The 21,451-nt window shown below is 38.0% G+C and overlaps 2 protein-coding genes across 2 annotated transcripts in view; one reads left to right on the top strand and one right to left on the bottom strand.

Annotated features, from left to right (window-relative positions):
* The window catches only part of LOC141441791 (uncharacterized), a gene marked incomplete in the record, with an annotated part of 381,840 nt that overhangs the window by 43,634 nt on the left and 316,755 nt on the right, over positions 1 to 21,451 (top strand).
* On the bottom strand, positions 4,666 to 11,873 carry LOC141441790 (proteasome subunit alpha type-8-like). The gene is made up of 5 exons (XM_074106654.1): positions 11,799 to 11,873; positions 10,298 to 10,482; positions 7,389 to 7,602; positions 6,074 to 6,223; positions 4,666 to 5,113 (listed from the first exon to the last, which is right to left on the bottom strand). The coding sequence occupies exons 1-5, from the start codon at positions 11,871 to 11,873 to the stop codon at positions 5,000 to 5,002; spliced, it is 738 nt and encodes a 245-aa protein (XP_073962755.1). The 3' UTR covers positions 4,666 to 4,999.

Consider the following 21,451-nt stretch of genomic DNA (forward strand, 5'->3'; position numbering starts at 1 on the left):
TTGGTTGGTTGTATGTAGTGTTGATATGTAAGTTTACAAAGTTACAATCAAGTACAGTCAACAAAACGCACACTGAGCAAAAAAAGATTGTATAAAAATTAAATTTTTAACGGAATTTTATTTAGTAATAATTTTTATTAATCTTGACCTGCCGTTGCTGACGAATCAAAGATGTTGACGTGTTGTAACACCGGCAAACAATAACATCTTCTAAATGCTCGCGATTACAGCTTTACTACCGGGAAAATTAACAATGTGATTGTTGTCATTGTAATTACAATTTACATAGCGATGCGTGATTGCAAATAATCATCAAATTGAGCATCTTTTAGTTTACTAGGTATCCGAATGTATGTTTGTTTTTAGTTCAATCACGCAGTAGCAGTAATTAAACATTACGCAGTGCATATCCCGACATTGAAAAAAAGTTGCCTGTTGTTATTTCCGATGATCCATTTACTTATATAGGTACAAATAATTTATTGAATCAGGCGTTACTTTGCGGAGGAGGAAGCAAAGCATTTGAGCAATTTAATTGTTTTAGTTCATTGTATAACTGTTAGTAGAACATGTTGTTTCTTATTCCTGTTAACTTCGACAAACGGCTCAGGACGTTGGCAGAAACTATCTGGTTATAAACTTTTTAAACATTTAGGCAACTTGGGGGAAACAAATTGTTACGGTACCAAGTCACTGGCAGACATAATTTGTAATATTTGTAGTAAAAAGTATAATCAGGATAAGTACAAGTGCCGTTGCATGCGGCACTTATGAGTGACCTCAGGCCCTATCCTATACCACGAAGTGCAAAACTCGAACTTCTTATGTTGCCGTCCCGCTGACGCTTATGTCATTTAATACGCGAGTGAAAGGGACGGTGCGATACGAACTTCTATTTGCGAGTTTCGTAGTAGCCCCTCAGAAGAAAGTCCGAACGTTTAGCGTTAAACTGCGTTAAAACACTACATTTCTAACACTACGAGGCGAAACAGTGAATTATAACAAGAGTAGTGTGCGGCCATTAGGTTAGCGAAAGCTGCTTACCAGTGCGTCTATCCTCGTAAGACTCGCGTCAAATTTTGATCATTAGAATTTGAAACAAGGGGCTGTTTCACCATCCATTGATTAGTGTTACCTGGCGGTTAGGTGTGATGCCGTCTATATTTGCTATATTTGTTTTGTTCGAATAGACGGAGACGGCATCGCATTTAACCGTCGATTAACGCTAGTCAATGGATGGTAAAACAGCCACTAAATGTCTTATCAGTGGAGTATTATTACACAAAACTGACCCGTGATTGTCAATTTTGATCAAAAATGCAGATTAGGCCAAAGGTGTATCTCACTGGTCCAGTAAGAGCCTACAGACACGGACATTACCGGAGTTGACATTAGCTTTGACGTACTATGTCCTAAATTTAGGACGTTGGACCTGAGGTACAGTCAAGGGCAAAGATATGGACACGGCCAAAGTTGCAAAAATATGTATACGCGACTCTATGCACTTAAAATTAAGGTCGTGTATACATATTTTTGCAACTTTGGCCGTGTCGATATCTTTGCCCTTGACTGTACCAGGCTATACATAAATCGCTAGCAGCACTAATACTTTCGCCTAAAAATTTATATATTTACCACCTAAATGAAAAAACCACGTGAGTTTCATATGTAAAACGAAAATTTTCCTTGTATCGTTCCTTATCTAAAAATGGCTTTATTAATACAACATAATCCTACTAATATTATAAATGTAAAAGTTTGTGAAGATTTTTGGATTTTTGGATGTTTGTTTTGTTACTCAATCACGTCAAAACCGCTGAATCGATTTAGATGAAATTCGGTATACAGATAGTTTAAGTCCTGGAGAAAGACAGCGATAGAAATACTACGTGGACGGAGTCGCAGGCAACAGCTAGTTATATATATTATCACAATACATATATTTTTCATTCAATTTGTATTTGTAACGCATATCTTCATAATTTTTTAACCCCTTACACAAAAGAGGGTTGTTTGTGTTGTTGAGAGTTGTTGTTCCGTTTTTGCCATTTTGGCTCCGGAACCCTAAAAACTATACTTGGGATGGGAGCAAAGAAATCGAGCCACCCTTGCAATTTTTACGTTGATTTTTAGGTCGTAAGTGTTATATCATGGAAACGTAAAAATTTGCAAGGGTGGCTCGATTTTTTGCTCTCAAGTGTAGTATTTGAAATTTAAAAAACCAGGTTATTAGTTTTAAAAACAAGAGCAGAGCAACAGAGTAGCAATATTTTAATTTTGGCGCGCAAATCTCTTTGTATATACATTATATGGCGCTTTAAAAATCCAGGGTTTTTCCTAAAAGTTAGGGGCCATCCATAAAGTACGTCAAACGAATTTGTCAATTTTTACAACATAAAACATTACAATGACTAAATTAATGAACTTCGAATTGCGGAGTAGGCCCTCTGGCTTACAATCGTGAACCGTTTAATTAGTAATTTTACGAATCAAAAACTGTCGAACCGGCCAACGTTGAGGGGGTTCAAACTATTAGACTAGTTTTCTATGCGAACCCCTCCACAATCCTCATAAAAGTAAAAGAATAAATAAATAAACTACTACTTAGGTAGGTACATTACGTATTTTACTAGTTGTAATGACGACTCAGTCTCCCTAAACACCTTTAATCACGTGTCTATCGTTGGCAATTGATTTTGATTGTTTTCCTCTTCGGTCGTTGACCAAGTCATATGACATACATATCTATGAATGACATAACACATAACACGCGTGCGTGAGCGCCGGCCCGCTTTCGCTCTCTAGTGGCAACCGTTGGCAACTCTATGTGCGTACAAAGCGCGATGCGAGAGAGCTACGCAAGTGTTTGTAGTTCGAGTTAAATCAGATAGATGGCGGTGTATTCTGTTTGCTTAATTTACTTTTTTTTTTTCAGGTAATCAATCAGTCATTATTACGCTTGGCGGCAATCTCAATAAGTGATGTTCTAAGTAATCAGGTAAAGTAATTAAATAACAAAACTTAATGATTATTTCGTATACTTAATAATAAATCACAATCGTACATTAATTGCTTAATCTTCTGATTAAAGTGCACCGAATTTAATCATCGTCAAGATATCAGATACCTGCTTTAAAGCACCAATGCATTTTATGACGTCTGTAAGACTTCCTATATCCACGGACTAAAATATTAAAGATAAAAGCTTATCTCGGATATCAGTCCCTTGATAGTTTATCAGGAAGATATCTGTGTTTGCTTTTTTAAACATCCGTAGGTACTAAGACAGTGTAACGTCGCGCCTGCCCCCATTGTCACGTAGGCAGAAAACGCATAAAAAAAGTGTACATCTATTTAATACTGGCCAAAAAGTAATGACGTAAAAATTCAAAACAAAAACAAGTGCGTTATTTGAATTTGGAATGCTTTATTTTTTTAAATAACAGAAGTGGCGATAGAAATGATATACTCGTAGGATGCCGTTGCAGTATTGATCTCAATGTGTAGAAGATACAAAAATTTATTGTGATGTAGTCTGGGTTACTTACCTACTTGGATTTTACTGATAAATGTAAGTACTTAGTAGCAGGAGAGTGTTTTTAACCCCGACGCAAAAAGAGGGGTGTTATAAGTTTGATCGCTATGTGTGCCTCTCTGTCTGTCTGTCTTTGGCACCGTAGCTCTTAAGCGGGTGGACCGATTTGAGTGCGGTTTTTTTATTTGAAAGCAGATTTTCTAGCGATGGTTCTTAGACATGTTCATCAAAATTGGTTCAGCCGTTTTTGAGACATTGTACTTTGAAGTGACAAAGTCGGAGGTTTTCCAACTTTCTGTTGTTGAGGTTATCATTGGACTGCTTGCTTTATTTACACTCGTTTTTTCGAGTCGTTTATATTTTCAAGACTTTTTTTTTACTTGCAATGTTCGTACGTAAGTGCAAGTCAAAATTCACCCTCTTCTGGGCTTAATTTAAGATTGACTTGAAATATGGCACGCATATTTGGATAGGATAACTATATAAGTGCAGTCTGCAAAAAAATCATATTACAATACAAATAATTAACACTAAGCCATAGACTGTAAGTTACTAAGACCAACTCAGAGGCGGATATTAACAACCATTTGTAGTTCAAATATTTGAAAAGGAACGAGTTTAGTATTGATTTATTGATATTAATTGATGTCCGTGAGTAACGGTCCAAATTAATGAATAATGTTTTTCCCTCGTATTTTGTCGGAAAGTTCGTTTTTATCTTCCTATCTCAATCAGCTTCAGTAAGCTTCAGTAGGCTAGCTGAGAGAGCAATATAAAAACGAACTTTTCCGACAAAACACGACGGCAAAACATTACTTACTTTATCTTACGGTGCTTACCTACTTAACTGACACAAAAATGATTGATTGAAGATTAGCGAATGAGAACCAAAATAATTTAAATTGTATAAACTCAACGGAGCTGTCCTAAACATACAAAAAAAAACATGTTTATCTGCTATAAAAGTGTTATTAATGATGTTGATGTACTATGTTAAATAAATAACTATGTATTTTGATCGATTTCAATTGATATTTTTATGCTTTAGTGGGCCATGTAATAAATAATAAAGATACAATTTAAAAAACCACTTTAATACATATTATAGCTTTCAAAGGCTTAATAAATATAGCTATATAAGTTATATATCCATAGCTATAGACTACAAAAAATAAGTTGGCTAAAAACATCATACCTACGAGTACATACATTTCGTACTATCAAAATCCTGATCAATGTTTATACTCGAATGTATTTACCGAGTCATACAATTAGATAGTATATTTTTCTGGATTAAGGACAAGTTGGACTACTAGAGTAAGTTTTTATTTATTTATTATGTTTCCGATCCATTATCTAAGCTAACATTCAAATTGGCGCAAGTATCCGATGATATATTTTAGATTAATTTTAAAACACCTCCAGTGTTACGTATCCACGCAACATATTTTCGTCGTCTGGCTCCTACTTCTTATTCTTCTCTGCATCTGCTTTCTCCTGCTCTATCTCCCTCGCGACGGCGTTGATGGCGTCCTGCTCTAACATCCGAACAGGCTGGGCCATCTTCAACACTGCTACCTGGAAACCATAAGCCCTTTAGAGAGCTGCGTGCCTAGTCTTTAAGTATAGAGAATAGGCTCGCTTAGGCATAGTACAGTCAACTGCATTAATATCTGCCATTGCCGAGCGTGCAAAAATATCTGACACTCCTACCGGCCCAGGAAATAGAGTCGTATCAGATATTTATTCACGCTTAATTTTGTCATATATTAGTGCTGGTTGGTGACTGTATAGATGAACTGCATTCCAACTGCAACGTAAACGCAGCCAGCGTGCAGTCTGCGTGCAGATGCGCCGACTACAATGAAACTGCAATGAAAAAACATGGACAGTCGGTAGTTACTTTGCTGATGATATGCTGTCTGTACTTAGACTCTTTAGAGATATCTGCCTTTTTTATGAACCAGGGATACAGACTAGTAAGTTGACCATCTGCTGGTAAGCGTTGCCAGTCCAGAGGGCTAAGATGGAATAATTTCCAATCGAAGGCGACATGTTCCTAGATACCGAATGTATTTCATAAAAAAGTTTTTGGTAAAAATGTAATTTTTAATACAAGCTTTTTTTGCTGACTGTACTTGCATTGTCACCCAAACTACATTTGGTATGCAAACAAGTCGATGCCATTAACCGTGTAACAGTTCCACCCTGCGGAGAAGATCCTGGCAGGACCACCAAGATGTCACTACCAGATTATTGTATTGTCCCCAAATTTACATAAGTATGCCAAATTTTAAGACAATCCGACTATTAGACTTAACTTGCAAGATTTGACCCGCACATATATTAAACATACATTGCAATAAGTTAATAAAAAGCTTTTAACTCTTTAACTACATAGAAAAAAGTAGTGCACTGCTATATTTAGTCTGCTGATGCCTGCAGTCCACGGAGTCGCACTTTAATGTGACAACGTGATGAGAACGTTCCTAATACGACTGGCTCTACATTGCTCCGTTTCTATGGAGACCCAGTTACCTCGATGTTCCTCTGGCCAGACTGCACGATCTCGAGCAAGGTCCTGATGGCCAGCTTAATGGTACCCTTGTCGGTCGCCACGGCTTCCGGGGTGTAGTTCTTCTCCAGAAACTCCCTCGTAGTCTTGTCGTACCTTCCCGCAGAACTGGCCTGGAGATAAAATATGGCATATCGAAAATACAAACTGAAATATAGATGCATAGAAAAACCAGTTTTTTTTTATGCATCTATATTTCAGTTGTATTTTCGATATGGGTTTACGGGATGACCGTAAAAGTAACAAAAATTTGGAATTTTAACAAAAAATACAAAAGATTCCAAAAACCAATCTTAATAAATATGGCAATTATGAAAATGGCTCTGTAGCGACTACCAGCGCCTTCTATTAAACTTGAACCGATCTCCACTTGGCCAAGTTTTGCTTAACCGCCTTAAGCATAAAATTAAATGTTTCTTGCAACATAATAAAGATCAACACTTAGGGTCTACCACTCCACTGGCATGGCGTCAGATATTTCCGTGGTAAAGCCGAAGCAAAGATAGCTTACTTTTTACTCGTAATGTGAAAGTTTGTGCCTAAGTTTGTCAGTGAGTGAGTACTGACTCACTCACTGACAAACTTACTATGTTTGTTACTTCTTCACGCTAAAACTGCTGGACGGATTTTGATGAAATTTGGCAAAAAGTTAGTTTATAACCTGGATTAAAACATGGGATACTTTTTATCCCGATATTCCCGCGGGATAGGGATAAAATCTCAAAATATAAGAACCGCTGGGCTTAGTCATGAAATTTGGTATGTAGATAGCTGGACATCTGGACTAACACATAGGCTACTTTTTATCCCGATATTCCCACGGGATAGGGATAAAATCTCGAAATAACTACCGCTGGGTTTAGAGTCATGAAATTTGGCATGGGTGATTTAATTTAACGTCAATGAAAACCACGATGTATTTTATGAGAATAAAAAAAAATCCCAGAATTTAAATTCAACTGCTGTATCTAATGATTGACGCGTGCGAAGTCGCGGGTAAACGCTAGTCTTTCATAAATTCTGTATATCTTGTTGTTCTATTTTGTGAATATTGGGTAAGCTAGTGGGAATAGAGTTCTATGTACGCTTCGGCACTGGGGTCTACGCTAGTTGACGCGGTTTGCACGCAGCGGTTGGACGGCTATTGAAAAATAGTATGAGCATTTTACTTGCACCCGCACCCGCAGGCGTGCGCCCGCGCCGTGCACCCACGCCAGCTAGCGTAGGTCTTTAATCAAAGTGGAAGGTTTTGGCAAAAAGTAAAAAGAATCGTCCGACCTTCCACTCATAGTAGATCCCCGAGGGCTCCGTCTGAAAGAGATGGGGGGTGCCGTCGTAATCGAACCCCCCTATCAGGCAGGATATGCCGAAGGGTCGACGGCCATTGCTCTGCGTGTACTGCTGCTTCATACTAGCGATGTAGCGGGTGACATACTCGATGGTGGCTGGGTCTTCCACAGTCAGACGATGGGACTGGCATTCTATTTGAGACCTGTAAAAATATTACGGTGTACGGTCAATCAACTTTAGTTTAGCTTGTTGCCATGGTAACGTCTCCTGTGTTACTTAATAAAAGTATGATTTTATGCATGCTTATAGTAAATTGCAAACATTTTTCAAACCAAGTGCATCATTGATGTCTCCTGTGTTACGGGAACGGGATAGAATAACATACACTAAAAAGTGGATTAATCCAAATATAAAGTACAAGCTTATTTTACGTCCCAATGCTGGGCAGTCTTCTATTTACTCCATCCCGTGTGATGACTGTCTCCTAACTACTATCTACTATGACTGTCTCTGACTAATTGTTATAGACACTATTACCTGTGCTACTACTAACTATCTGTTCTTCGAGCAATGTGGCCCGCCCATTGTCAAAGTCTGAAGTATTTATTTTCCAGAATACAGCATAGAAAGGTCTTATTACTTAGCGGATTTTTTTTACTGTTTATTCAGTGTCAAAAGTCAAAATATCTTTATTCAATTTAGGCTATAACAAGCACTTATGAATGTCAAAAAAATTACCACCGGTTCGGAAAAACCTCTGTTGAGAAGAATCCGGCAAGAAACTCAACGAGGTATATTTATTTTTTAAACAAATTTACAATATTGTTATATGATATCGATATAGTGTGTGCCGTGAAGCAGCAGTGCTTGCACTGTTGTGTTTCGGCGTGGAGAGTAAGACAGCCGGTGAAATTACTGGCACTTGAGGCATTCCATCTTAGGCCTCTAGGTTGGCAACGCATCTGCAAATACCCTTGGTGTTGCAGATGTTTATGGGCGGTGGTGATCTCTTACCATCAGGAGACCCACTTGCTCGTTTCTTCGAATAAAAATATATATGTGTATTGCTTCTTCAACTTGCATATTCTTCAACCTATGTCAGACGTGCTGGAGATACTATGTAATATGGAGATTGCCTTTTATGTTGCAAACAAAGACAGATATCCAGAAGTATTATACACAATAATTTTGAAACGATAAAGCCATATTGTACTCGTAAAATACTGATTTATTGTTTACAAAGTGTTTTTGCTACACTTAGCCACCCACTTGAAACGTTATGTCAGATTTGGTCACCAAGAAATGTTTAGACAAGATTAAGATGACATCAGAAAACACACATGGCTGCCAATAATAACATAATAAAGTTTTATGTTTCGCATTAGCATTTCTTGTATAAACAATCACTTTGATACTTTACATACAACTTGGCTTGGTAGGACAGCACTTCACGGAGCAATGTTGAAGAATTCACTGCCGATTTAAATTTTTAGAATTCGTGAAGTCATGAAAGCCTGGTGATTTGATCTATGGTATGTCAATCAGAAGATTGTAGGTTCGAACCCGGGCCACAGACTAAGTAATAGCACATTATATACTAAACTAAAGTGTTTTTAACCCCGCAAATTTATAGAGCCATTTATGTCAACATAGACCAGTATAAATTGGGTCCCAACTCCCACTCTAGTAGTCTAGTGTAGCGGCAAGAGCAACGCTGGTTTTCAGTGGGACCAACTTTCTTTAACAAAAGAGTCGCCTAGATCAGGGTTACTCAAAGTGGGGTACGCGAACCCCTAAGGGTTCGCTATTCGACGGTAGGGGGTTCGCGACAAGGTTTACGTGACTCCAAAAACCACCAGGCTGCAAGACTAGCAAGATGATTAAGATTGGTTTTTGGAGTATTTTTGTATTATTTATTTTTAGTTTCTCCAACAGTCAATTTTATTACTTTCTTTGGGGGGCAGGGGGTTCGCTATCGTCTAGAAACTTTAACAGGGGTACGTGGAGCCATAAGTTTGAGAAACCCTGGCCTAGATTATGTATAACATCAATGTCACTCGTCACGTTTTGTATTACGATTTTTTTTCCAGGGAGGTGGAGAATGCTCATAGAATACTGCCGAGCCGGTCTCGGCGGCATTGAACTTCAACAATGATTTAGTAGTTATGGAAACACGATACGTAAGAGATAAAAACGGACAAAATAGAGACAGATTTTGAAATATCTGTCACATAAAGTTTATCAATAAGTAGTTGAATATTTGACGACCAGATGGCCTAGTGGTTAGAGAACATGACTACGACGCTTGAGGTCCCGGGTTCGATTCCTGTGTCAGGGCAGATATTTGTATGAAAGATACGAATGTTTGTTCTGGGGACTTGGGTGTTTAATATGTATTTAAGTATGTGTCTATGTATAGCTATAGCTATCCATACTAATATTATAAATGCGAAAGTGTGTGTTTGTGTGTATGTTTGTCCGTCTTTCACGCCGTAACGGAGCGACGGATCGACGTGATTATTGGCATAGAGATAGTTTATGGGCCCGAGAGTGACATAGGCTACTTTTTATCCCGGAAAAGTGCACAGCTCCCGAGGGAACAGCGCGCGATAACCGAATGACACGCGGGCGGAGCCGCGGGCAAAAGCTAATATAATTATATTTAGCCGTTGCTTAGTACCCATAACACAAGCTTTGCTAAGCTTACTTTGGGACTAGGTCAATTGCTGTGAATTGTCCCGTGATATTTATTATTTATTTATTTTATTATATTGCCAAAGGCCCACGCACTATGTGGCTAACCACGCAGTTTTAGCGCGCCATCCCTCATCAAAGTATCGTTTGAGAAAGAGACGTCGCAGATAGCAGCATAGTGCGTGGTTGCCTAGCTTTACTACCTCGTAATTAGCACCCTGGCATCAGCCCGTAGCCCAGCAAACGCAAGCACGACGTGCTCGTCCAAAGGAACGATCTTCTTCTCCGTCCGTTCTTCCTGGAGCTTCGCGACTGACTTCTTCTCCACGGCCAACACTATGACGTTGGAGCCGCGAATACCGATCACCGCTGATCCCTTCCTCACTGCCTTAAAAGCGTACACTATTCTGTGATTTCAATGTCAATTTTATAATTCCAATTTTAACAAACTTAGAACTCTTCACACGGCAGGACGGCAATGGGATGTTTTCATAAAAAATGTAATTTCTGTCAGTTAGATTATCAGACAATATTGGATAGGTATATTTTCTTTATGTCAACTAAACAAAAAATGAGGAAGATACAGCCAGTTAAAGTTTTGCGTGATGTCAAACCGTGCGACACTTTTAAGCACGGCCTGAGGGCCTACTCCGAAAATCGAAGGTTGTAACTAACTGTCACACTAAATAGATTTTTTTTTATCCAGTAAACTACCCAACTCGGCTGGTTCAGGCAAACCGTAGCTCGGCTTTAGCCGGCCTCAAACAGCCGGGATAGCTCTCTGCTGGGCTACTACGAAACTCGAAACTCGAAGTTCGTATCGTACCTACCGTCCCTATCGCTGTCGTATTAAATAGTATAAGTGTCAGAGAGACCGCACGACACGAACTTCGAGTTCTAGTTTCGTAGTAGCCCTGCTGAATTCATAATATGAATTAATATATTATTAATCAAGAAAAACCGGAAATGCATACAATTTTGACCCCCGGCGCAAGAAGAGGGACCGCTATGTGTGTCTGCCTTTCTGTCTGTCTGTGGCACCGTAGCTCTTAGACGGGTGGACCGATTTGAATGCGGTTTTTTTATTTGAAAGCAGATTTTCTAGCGATGGTTCTCAGACATGTTTCATCTAAATCAGTTCAGTCTGTTTTGAGATATTGAACTTTGAAGTGACAAAGTCGGAGGCTTTCCAACTTTTTGTTGGTAAGGTTAGTTCAGGTTATGAATCATAATCTGAAAAAATCTGAATGTGTGTAGCGAATAGTGAAATTGTATGCTTATTGTATGCATTTCGGTGCTTTTCTTAGTTCATCATCCCATCATCCCAGCCTATATACGTCCCACTGCTGGGCACAGGCCTCCTCTCAGAACAAGAGGGCTTGGGCCATAGTTCCCACGCGGGCCCAGTGCGGATTGGGAACTTCACACGCACCATTGAACCGCAAAGCTCGTGGTAAATTTCAAATGTAATTCCGCACATGAATTTCGAAAAACTCAGAGGTGCGCGCCGGGGTTTGAACCACTAGGCCACCACGGCTTTTTAATTTTTCTAATTTTCTTAATTTTTTTTTAATTTTCTTAGTTAATAATATGAATTCATATTATGAATTCAGAGAGTTATTCCCGGTGTTTGAGGCGCCTTCAATTAGATTTAACAAGACAAGGCAAATGTAGCATTCTTGATTAGCCGATACACGTAAGTACCTCTTGTGCGTACTGGACCTGCAGGAGTTGACCATCCGGGGAAAATACGGTTATAGCCCGGTCGTACCCGGACATTTAAAGTTACAAAGAAATCGACTGCGATATTACACGATATAACTGTGATAAATTCTAAAAATACGGCTGTAAATATAATTAAAAATGAGCAGCGTTATTTCCGCGCTTTTGAGGTTATGAAATGTCCATGAAATGTCTAAATTGACACATGCGTACAGATTTTTTAAGGATATTTTAAGGTTGATAATGAAGTTATTGATAGAACCTTTTTTCGTATATGCATGATTGCATGAATATTTTTTTCGCGCGTACGAATGTAAACCCGTAAATAATTATCCCCCTTATTCATAAACGACAATAAAACCTATTTTAGTTAAAATGCCGCTAAAATTCGTTTGTCCTTATCTGTCACTTCGACATTTGTATTTGTTAGAAAGGGACAAAGCATTTGTTAGTTAACATAGGCTTGTTAAGTTTTATGAATAAGGGGGTAAGTCTTTAATTATATAAGAGGATGACCTATGCTAGTTATTATACAAAGTTTTCGTTGCATACCTATGAGTTTGCAAAGAATTTCTGACGGCACTTCACATGCGTTGCGTCCACATTTGTAAAATGTGCGAATGTTCGCGCGCATGTGACAAGCTCCAGTAACACTGGTTCAAATAGCTCTTCAACTATTTGGAAAATACAAAAACTAGTGTTTGAAAACCCTTGTGTCCTACTAGCTTTCAGACAATAACACAAAGGAAACGCAAAGGGCAACTAACTGTCTTTCGCTAAAAGGATTTGTTTATTACTTGTTGTACTTGCACTTGTTATCTTAATTCGGCAGGAATGCAGACGTACCATTTTAGCGACCGAAATCCGAATATAGTGCGCATGAGTTGCTGGATCGTGGAACACAAAGCTTATAATTCGACTAACTACTTAGCTCGCCTATTGCTAAAGTACTCAACCATTTTTTTTTTTTATTTAAAAATGTATGATATATACTAGTGTTTACCCGCGCTTTGCACACGTAAATCATTAGATCCAGCAGCTGAATTGAAATTTCGGTATTTTTAAAAACCGTGGGAATTCCCGAAAATTAAATCATGGTTTTTACTTTAAACAATCACGTCAAATGGAATCAAAGCCTATATCAACGCTGCAATAAATATTGTACAGGGGTCAAAGTGGTAACTAACCGAAGTCTGCAAAATCACAAATGGCGGCTTTTTTTTAACGTTTAATCTTTCACCTAAACGGCAATAAATATTAATAGCCCCTGATCGCATTTAAATTGTTTGTTAGATGAGTGTGGCTGTGGACTCCGCCATGGCCTAATATGTCTTTTTTTTTTATACGACTGGAAGGCAAACGAGCAAGTGGGTCTCCTGATGGTAAGAGGTCACCACCGCCCATAAACATCTGCAACACCAGGGGTATTGCAAACGCGTTGCCAACCTAGAGGCCTAAGATGGGATACCTCACGTGCCAGTAATTTCACCGGCTGTCTTACTCTCCACGCCGAAACACAACAATGCAAGCACTGCTGCTTCACGGCAGGATTAGCGAGCAAGATGGTGGTAGCAATCCGGGCGGACCTTGAACAAGGTCCTACCACCAATATGTCTCGATGTTTCACTTTATCTTTCTTATAATATTAGGTATACTAACCATCCGCCCCGGCTTCGAACGTGGAATCTTAAAAAAAAATATTGAATATATTTCGTGTTTTTTATTATTAGAAATAGTTTTCAAACAAACATATTTTGGTCTAAATTGAGTTTGGTTTTTCAAATGACGGACGTTACTCGAAATTACTATTCGATAGTGGTGAAAAATTGCGCCTAATTTGAAATACAAGAGAAAAGTAGAAAATTTTAGCTTTCAATTATGTTGCTTTCAACAGTCATCTCAACTAGTCAGAAATTTTATTTGAATTGTACTTTATTTGCAATACAAAGGTTTTATTCTCAAAATTCGAAGTGTTACCTACCTAGGGGGACCTAGGTATTCGTGTTTGCTTGCAGCTAGCCTAACTAACGATAGGATCAGTAATGATATGATGTTATTAAGATATAGATTCGATAGTTTCTTGTTTTTAAACTTCAATGCTTACCTACCAATGATAGCGGACAGACTGGACTGTACTTATTTGTGTGATACTGTGGTAGATTATAACGTCTAGAAGCAATGTACCTATTTACCTAATTTTATACCAACTACTAATTTTATAACCTTTACCTAACTAATATAATAATACTTGTTACTCTCTGGACAAAAAGGAACATATTGGGGTATTTCGCTAACCTATGCACAAAGCCTCATACCAAACGCCACAGTAGTATTAATGGAGAAATAATTTACGAATTAACCGGAGTAACGGTAATACGGTATAAGTAACGGTAACACGGTAAAAGCCGTTGTGGCGTAGTGGTTTGACATATCGCCTCTCAAGCAGAGGTTCGTGGGTTCATAGCTACAACAAGCAAGCAAGCTAGGGGGGTAAGTATATACCATATTTTTTTATCAAATAGCTGGCAAACGAGCATGCGGGTCACCTGATGGTAAGCGATCACCGCCACTCATGGACACCTACAGCATTACTAGGACTGCGGGTGCGTTGCCGGCCTAAAGTGGGGGGAGGGGGGCGGGGACTTGGGCCTCCGGATCTCCCAGTCACCGTACGAAACACATTAGCAAAACTACTATTTCATGCCGGTATTCTGTGGGAGTGTGGTACTAAACCAGTCGAGCCGGCCCATTCGGCTCATGGTAAAGGATGCCGCGTCTAAACTTCATTTTATCTACGAGTATAGTTTGTTTCTTTCTCATGGCCGTTGTCTTGACTTTCGCCAGTTTCTCCGCGCTATGGGAAAATTGTAATGAGCTAGCTTTTAAATTAGGTAATAGCTAGGATAATAGCGCAGACTAGAATAGCTGTACCGCGGCTTTGTTTTTTTTTTTTTTTTTTTTTTTTTTATACGACGGATGGCAAACGAGCAAGTGGGTCGGAACAAAAAAATCATACCTTGTGTGGTAATCCTTTGGACGAAGATGATAATTTTGTAATAATTTATTTTCATTTGAATAATAAATTAAATAGGTCTATTACTCGTATTTAGATAAAAGAAAACTTTATAAAAATACAAAAAAAAATTGCGACTGTTTCAAATATCGAGTTTCCATCCCAGCCTATATACGTCCCACTGCTGGGCACAGGCCTCCTCTCAGAACAAGAGGGCTTGGGCCATAGTTCCCACGCGGGCCCAGTGCGGATTGGGAACTTCACACGCACCATTGAATTGCTTCGCAGGATATAATTATCGAGTTTATCAAGCAGAAAATACCAATCGAAACATAAACACACAAAAAACAATAAATAACGAACATATATTTGGCGATCGTTCATTGTTATTAATTAGTAACAAATCTCTCTATTACGACATCCTTACCGCGGACACCTTTGTATGGACATGTTTGTATGGGTTGTATGTGTATGACAGTCCTATATTAATCGCAGTGATTCACAACTGTGGGCCGCGGACATTCATCCAATTTGATCCGCGTACTGAAGAACCTTCTCTCAATAAAACTACTCAATGACTCTTTTCGTAGATAGAGCTGTAAGTTATTATGATAAGGTTGCAGTGGCATAGGTTTGTTGTATGGCCGTACAAGTCTCGGTAAACATTACATAATTATTGACCGGCTTGTGATGTGATTGAACAAATAATTAGGTACCTTTAGTTAAGTAAGAGTTTAAAAATAAACGTGAATACTCTTGTTAGGGCACAGTATTTTAAATTTAGTCATGTAGGTATAACTAATGTTTACACGCCTAATGCATTCATTCATTCTTTGTCCATTGTGGGTTACCTTTATCTTGTATAATATCGATTCTCCGAAATATACTTCGCATAACAGGTATCTGATATTTTTTTTAGCCGAATGATACTTTTGCATAATCATAACTGCATAATTATCAGTTCGAATAATAGTAATTTCTCAGAATATTAAATAGCAGAACACTCTTATCGCCGAATGTACTTCTGCAGAATATTAAATAGCAGAACATTAGTATCACCGATTTTTATATGGCATAATGGCATAGCAAAATACTAGTTTGGAGTTTGGACTATTGTATTTTCACGGAATTTTGAATAGCGCTGACTTTAACATGGCGTAATGACATAATTAAAGGAACTAACAGCTACCATAAGGAGTTAAGGTTAAAGTAAGGCCAGCAATGTAAGTGTAACAGCAGCAGGAAAAGTGCCAGAACAGAACAGCAGCTAAATAGTAGGTTGGGTTAGGTTATAACTGCGACAGCAACAGCGCGCGAGCCGAGCGAGCGAAGCGAGCGCGCCGCGGGAGCGGCCGGCGAAGCGCCAGAATCTTACTGCTGCCAATAAATGCTTTTATTAGCCTTATGCAGAGTAATATTGTGAGATATGTCGATCTGCGTAGCAACTATTCGAACATATAAATAATATTCTCATCCATATTATGTAACATCACATCTGCTTTACAAAATTATGAGAAATGATAGTATGAGAAAAAATATATGCGAAATTCGGTGATATGATAGTTCTGCTCAAGGTTGTTATGAGAAACGAAATTATGAGATTCGATCTTAAATAGAAAGAAAGAAATAGAAATATAGAAATATTTATTCGCTCTTCGCATAATAAACATAATAAAAATACTGGATTTTATTTAGTTATTTATTTTTTCTTTTTAATTTCATATTATATAATATTTTTGTGTAATTTCTTCTTAATTATAACTGAATACTGGTTTTCATCCGTCAAAATTTCCTGTGTTTTATGTAGTACAAGCTGGATAAAATAACTTTGTCCCCTGTATAACCATTTTACATTATCTTATAACTAGTACTGGACGGGGCTATATACAAGGTAGGCCCTGTAACAGGAGCAAAAAATTAAACCACAGCTTCCACTCTTCATTTTCAGCTAATTTAGTTCTACAACTATTGAAAATAACTTGTATTAAGATTTTTATTATAATTTAAAGTTTAATTGGACCAGCGATGTATTGCGAAATCCGTCATTTTGTTACGTGACAGGCGAGGTCATTTAGGCTATTGGTTGCCGTACATTGAAAATTCCATTTAATTTGTTTGGAATAAACATAATGATATAATTACTTAATAGTAAGTAGTTCCATTTGAGTAGCAGAACCTGTGATTTAATTTTTTGCTCCTGTTACAGGGTCCACCCGGTATATATCATTGATTCATCGGTGATTTTTTTGAATGCAGACATGTATTAGGTGCACGATTTTCTGATGAATAAAAGTATAAAACGTTTTTTGAAAATTTTCGGTACTTACGAGGTTTTCACATGTCAGTTGCGATCTGGCGAAACACAATTCATGTAATTTCCTCCTTTTATGAAAGGCGTATAGTTTTCCTTTTTTTCCGACGTTACGTATTAAAGGAAACGATAATTTGTCGCCTTTTCCCTTTTTTAAAAATAAATAATAATGTATTGAAAAAAAAATAATTTTTTTTTTGCTTCTTACGTTGGCAAAAATAAAACTTGACTCATGTATTTTTTTATCTATTTATCTAGAAAGTTTTACCCACACAGCCCAACAACCTCAAAATTATTAACAGTTCAATAAATCCATTGAATAATATGAATGTGGAACTAAACTATGAATATTTGTCAAAAAAAATCAAGAATTTCCTTAACGGAATCCCCTTTGCATGTAAAATAGGCATGAAAACATTTTTACGGCACTAATTCAGCCCAAAAGCGTGTTCAGTCGCCATTTTGTCTAAGCCTAGTCATTGACCTGTCGAATTTGCATATTTTTTAATCTAACAAAGTTTTGTGAAGAGCCATGGGAAAATATTTTAGCGCGAAATAATAAAGTCTTTCAGAGAGGTTTTAGTATTTATTGTTTGTCTGCCAAGAATTCGTTTATCACTATCCCATGGGAACTGTGCAATTTTTTTCGGGATTAAAACGGTCTTATTGCCTTCCCCAAAATATATTTTTTATACAAGCTGACTGTATTTTTTGCTGACTGCACTTGCATTGTCATCCTATCTACATAAATCTGTAGAAGTGGGTGAAATACGTCTTGCAAAATTCGAAGCTAACAACTTGCATACCTACGAAACAACCAAGCAGTGCAAATAAAGAAAAACAGAAGAATTATAGAGTTTGTCAATTGTATTCTGTGTCCTTTCTTTTGTACAATAAAGAGTAAAAAAAAATGAAAAAAAATTACCTAGCAGTACAGCATACGACTGGTAGTGATTATACTACATACAAAGATGATGACTCAAAACTCATCATCGGCCGGAAGCCGTCCACTGTTGAACAAAGACCTCCCCTTAGAACTTCACAATGGACAACTCGCCACTTGCATCCTAGTGGTAGTCGACCTAGTGGGAAGCTTGCCAACGCTTCGTCTTCCAGTTCGTGGTCGCCACTCGTGGACTCTCCCCCAACGATAACCGTTGTTCTCCGAACGACGTAGCTCGCCCATCGCCCATCGTGGCTTGCCAGTTCAACTTCCATATTCTTCGAGCTTTGCATTGCGTATTCCGGATTGTCAGGCTTGGATTAGGCCCTTTTAAAAACGCTGTAACATTATCTTTCCAACTGGGTAACATTCCTAACTTAGAAGAAAATCAATAAGTTCAAGTTCAAGTGTGTGTCAGTTCAAGGCACCATGTTGCGCTCGCGCATCGCATATATATGTTTGAATTAGCCTGAATGATATAATGTTATAAAGCTATTTTAAGATATGGATTCATACTGGCTCGCAGAAAACTAAATCTGAACACATCATTTAGATTTATGCAAAAATTAAGCTAAATAATAACAAAGATTTCTAAATTTATTATAGTGTCATAGTCAAAATAGCTTTATACAATTTTGGTTATAACAAGCACCTATGAATGTCAAAAAAAACACCGGTTCGGAAAAACCTCTGTTGAGAAGAATCCGGCAAGATTGCTTTGGGGAATTTATTTTCGCTTCCCACAGCCCTCCAAAATCGAGTGGCTGAGGAGGGATAAAAGCTGCAAACTGTAAGGAATCTGTAAAGAATCCCTTTCAGCACAATTATAACAGTGACTGCTGAAACCATAGGTCTCCTTCACGTTCGTTTTTCTAGAAAAATTGACCTATTAGTTCGGTATCCACGTTGTTTGATCACTGCCACCACGCCTTCTTACTTAACATTAGGTTTCTAGGGTTGTATAGTCAATAAAAAAGCCAAGGTTATCTAGTGACATTCAATTGTTAAAAACGTTAATATTTTTCTAATGGACATTAGTTTATTTTGATACCTAATTAATCATTGCGATCCGAATATTAACCAGTAAAACCTGTTGGCAAAAAGGCTGATTTGTTATGCTTAGTTTATGAAACTGTCTAGAACTAATGCATGATCTACATAGATAGATGAAAATAAATGGGGAAATACAGCAAGGACGTCCATTTGGGTTCTGAAGACAATTGCCCTACGAATAATCCTAATCGTACGAAACGGAGTACCTATGTATGTGTATCAGCGGCGTGGCGTGAACTTTTTCATTAGACAACTTATTTGATATAATTGTTGAATCATATAACAACAAATAATATTTTTACAAATGACATTATTCGTTTTATATAATAATCATTACATCGCACAACATTTGATATAACATACTTAAAATATACGTACTTAATGCATATTTCTACCAGAAAAGTAGGTTGGGTTAGGTTAGAACTGTATACAATATGGTGGTTATTAGAAATAATAGTTATATACTCGTATATCAAATGAAAATATACTTATAAACTATTTTTATACCAATCATTTCACACGCGGGTAAAACGTACTTACTTACATAAAACTTAATCATCAGACGAATTAAAAATCTCCACCTTTTTGAAGTGGATATAAAAAAGAATGAACTGTATATGAAGTGCGTGGAGAAACCAAATTGAGATATTTTAAATGGAATTGTGTCATAACCGAAGTTGGGTAAGTCGAGCCTCCTAAATCACGTTTAAATATCTTGTATTGTCTCCTTTATAACGCAGTATATTTTTAGAAACGGTACGACATAAATTTAACCTAAAAAACATTTGCTTTAAAACTTCAGTTATAACATGTTATATATACTTTCTGCATATAAAAAATAGAATAGAATAGAATAGAATAGAAGACATTTATTCACATTCACAAAGACACACAAATACAACCAAACTAAAAAACAACAACAGCAAACACAAATAAAACAAAAAAAAAAATACAAAAATTAAAATATATGATTTTGTGTGTCCTCGCAAAAGTGAAAATGGCAACTTACTTACAGGAAGTTTTTCAACCTGTTTCTGTTATCAGCGCTGGCCCCGTGGTAGACCAAGTGGAGCGCGCTCTAGTCGTCAGATGGTAAGGGCGCCATTTTTTCAGTTTCCAGTTCAAAATAAAATTATAATGGCGCCTTTTGAGAGGCGCGGAAGCGGTGGAAACATTCTCGCTCTACCTTAAACAAGGGTTAATAATGTTACAGAGTTGATTGTGATAAATGGCGATAGTTATGTTACACAAATAAGCACTATTCGTGATGATTGTCGCCATCGGTGTCCAACGGGCCGACCCGCAACTTCGAATTCCATCCCAGCCTATATACGTCTCATTGCTGGGCACAAGCCTCCTCTCAGAACAAGAGGTCTTGGGCCATAGTTCCCACGCGGGCCCAGTGCGGATTGGGAACTTCACACGCACCATTGAATAGCTTCGCAGGTTTGTGCAGGGTTCCTGACGATGTTTTCCTTCACCGCAAAGCTCGTGGTAAATTTCAAATGTAATTCCGCACAAAAATTTCTAAAAACTCGGAGGTGCGAGCCGTGGTTTGAACCCACGAACCTCTGCGTGAGAGGCCACCACGGCTGTGGCAACTTCGAATCAACAAGTATAAATATTATAAGTACTTGGTATATTCGTATTCGTGTCGTGATCAAGTGCGGATAGTTCTAAGCAGACATGACACCCTACGATTCAGTCTATTTGTGACCGCGGCCACTGTTAAGTCGGGTCCAGACGAGTGTAACGTGTAATGTAACATTACGTGTAATTTAGCGTCAACAGCGTGGACGGCACACGAGCCAAACGAGCACGAGCACTGCGAGCGCCTTTGTGTTCGCGCGAAAAACCGACAGCCGATGGATCAACACCGAGCGCCGCGCGAGCGTTACAACTTACATGTAATGCTCGTAGTGACGTCCACACGTAGAATTCGTGTTACATTATTACACGATAGATTACATTACACGTTACACTCGTCTGGTCCCGACTTAATGTGGTCGAAACGTCGAGGTAAATATTACTCGTGTGTTTAGCGTGATAATTCCCCTAATCCCCTTTATGCATCCTTTATGATATTAAACTATGAGTGAAAATTGCGAAAGTTTAAAACATATTCGTTGTGCTGATTAAAATATGTGTGCTACGCGCAATATAACGTAGGCGCAGTGGGGGCGGCGTTACCAAATCGGCAGTTCGATCCTGCTGATGTCATCGAAAACAAGATTACGATATTAATCGGATAAAAGTCACATAATGTTATCAATGAAACTGGTTAAATGATTATTTATCCTTGAGGATTAATCAAG

Source organism: Choristoneura fumiferana, chromosome 24 (assembly GCF_025370935.1).
Source record: "Choristoneura fumiferana chromosome 24, NRCan_CFum_1, whole genome shotgun sequence".
In the NCBI taxonomy this organism is placed as follows: Eukaryota; Metazoa; Arthropoda; class Insecta; order Lepidoptera; family Tortricidae; genus Choristoneura; species Choristoneura fumiferana.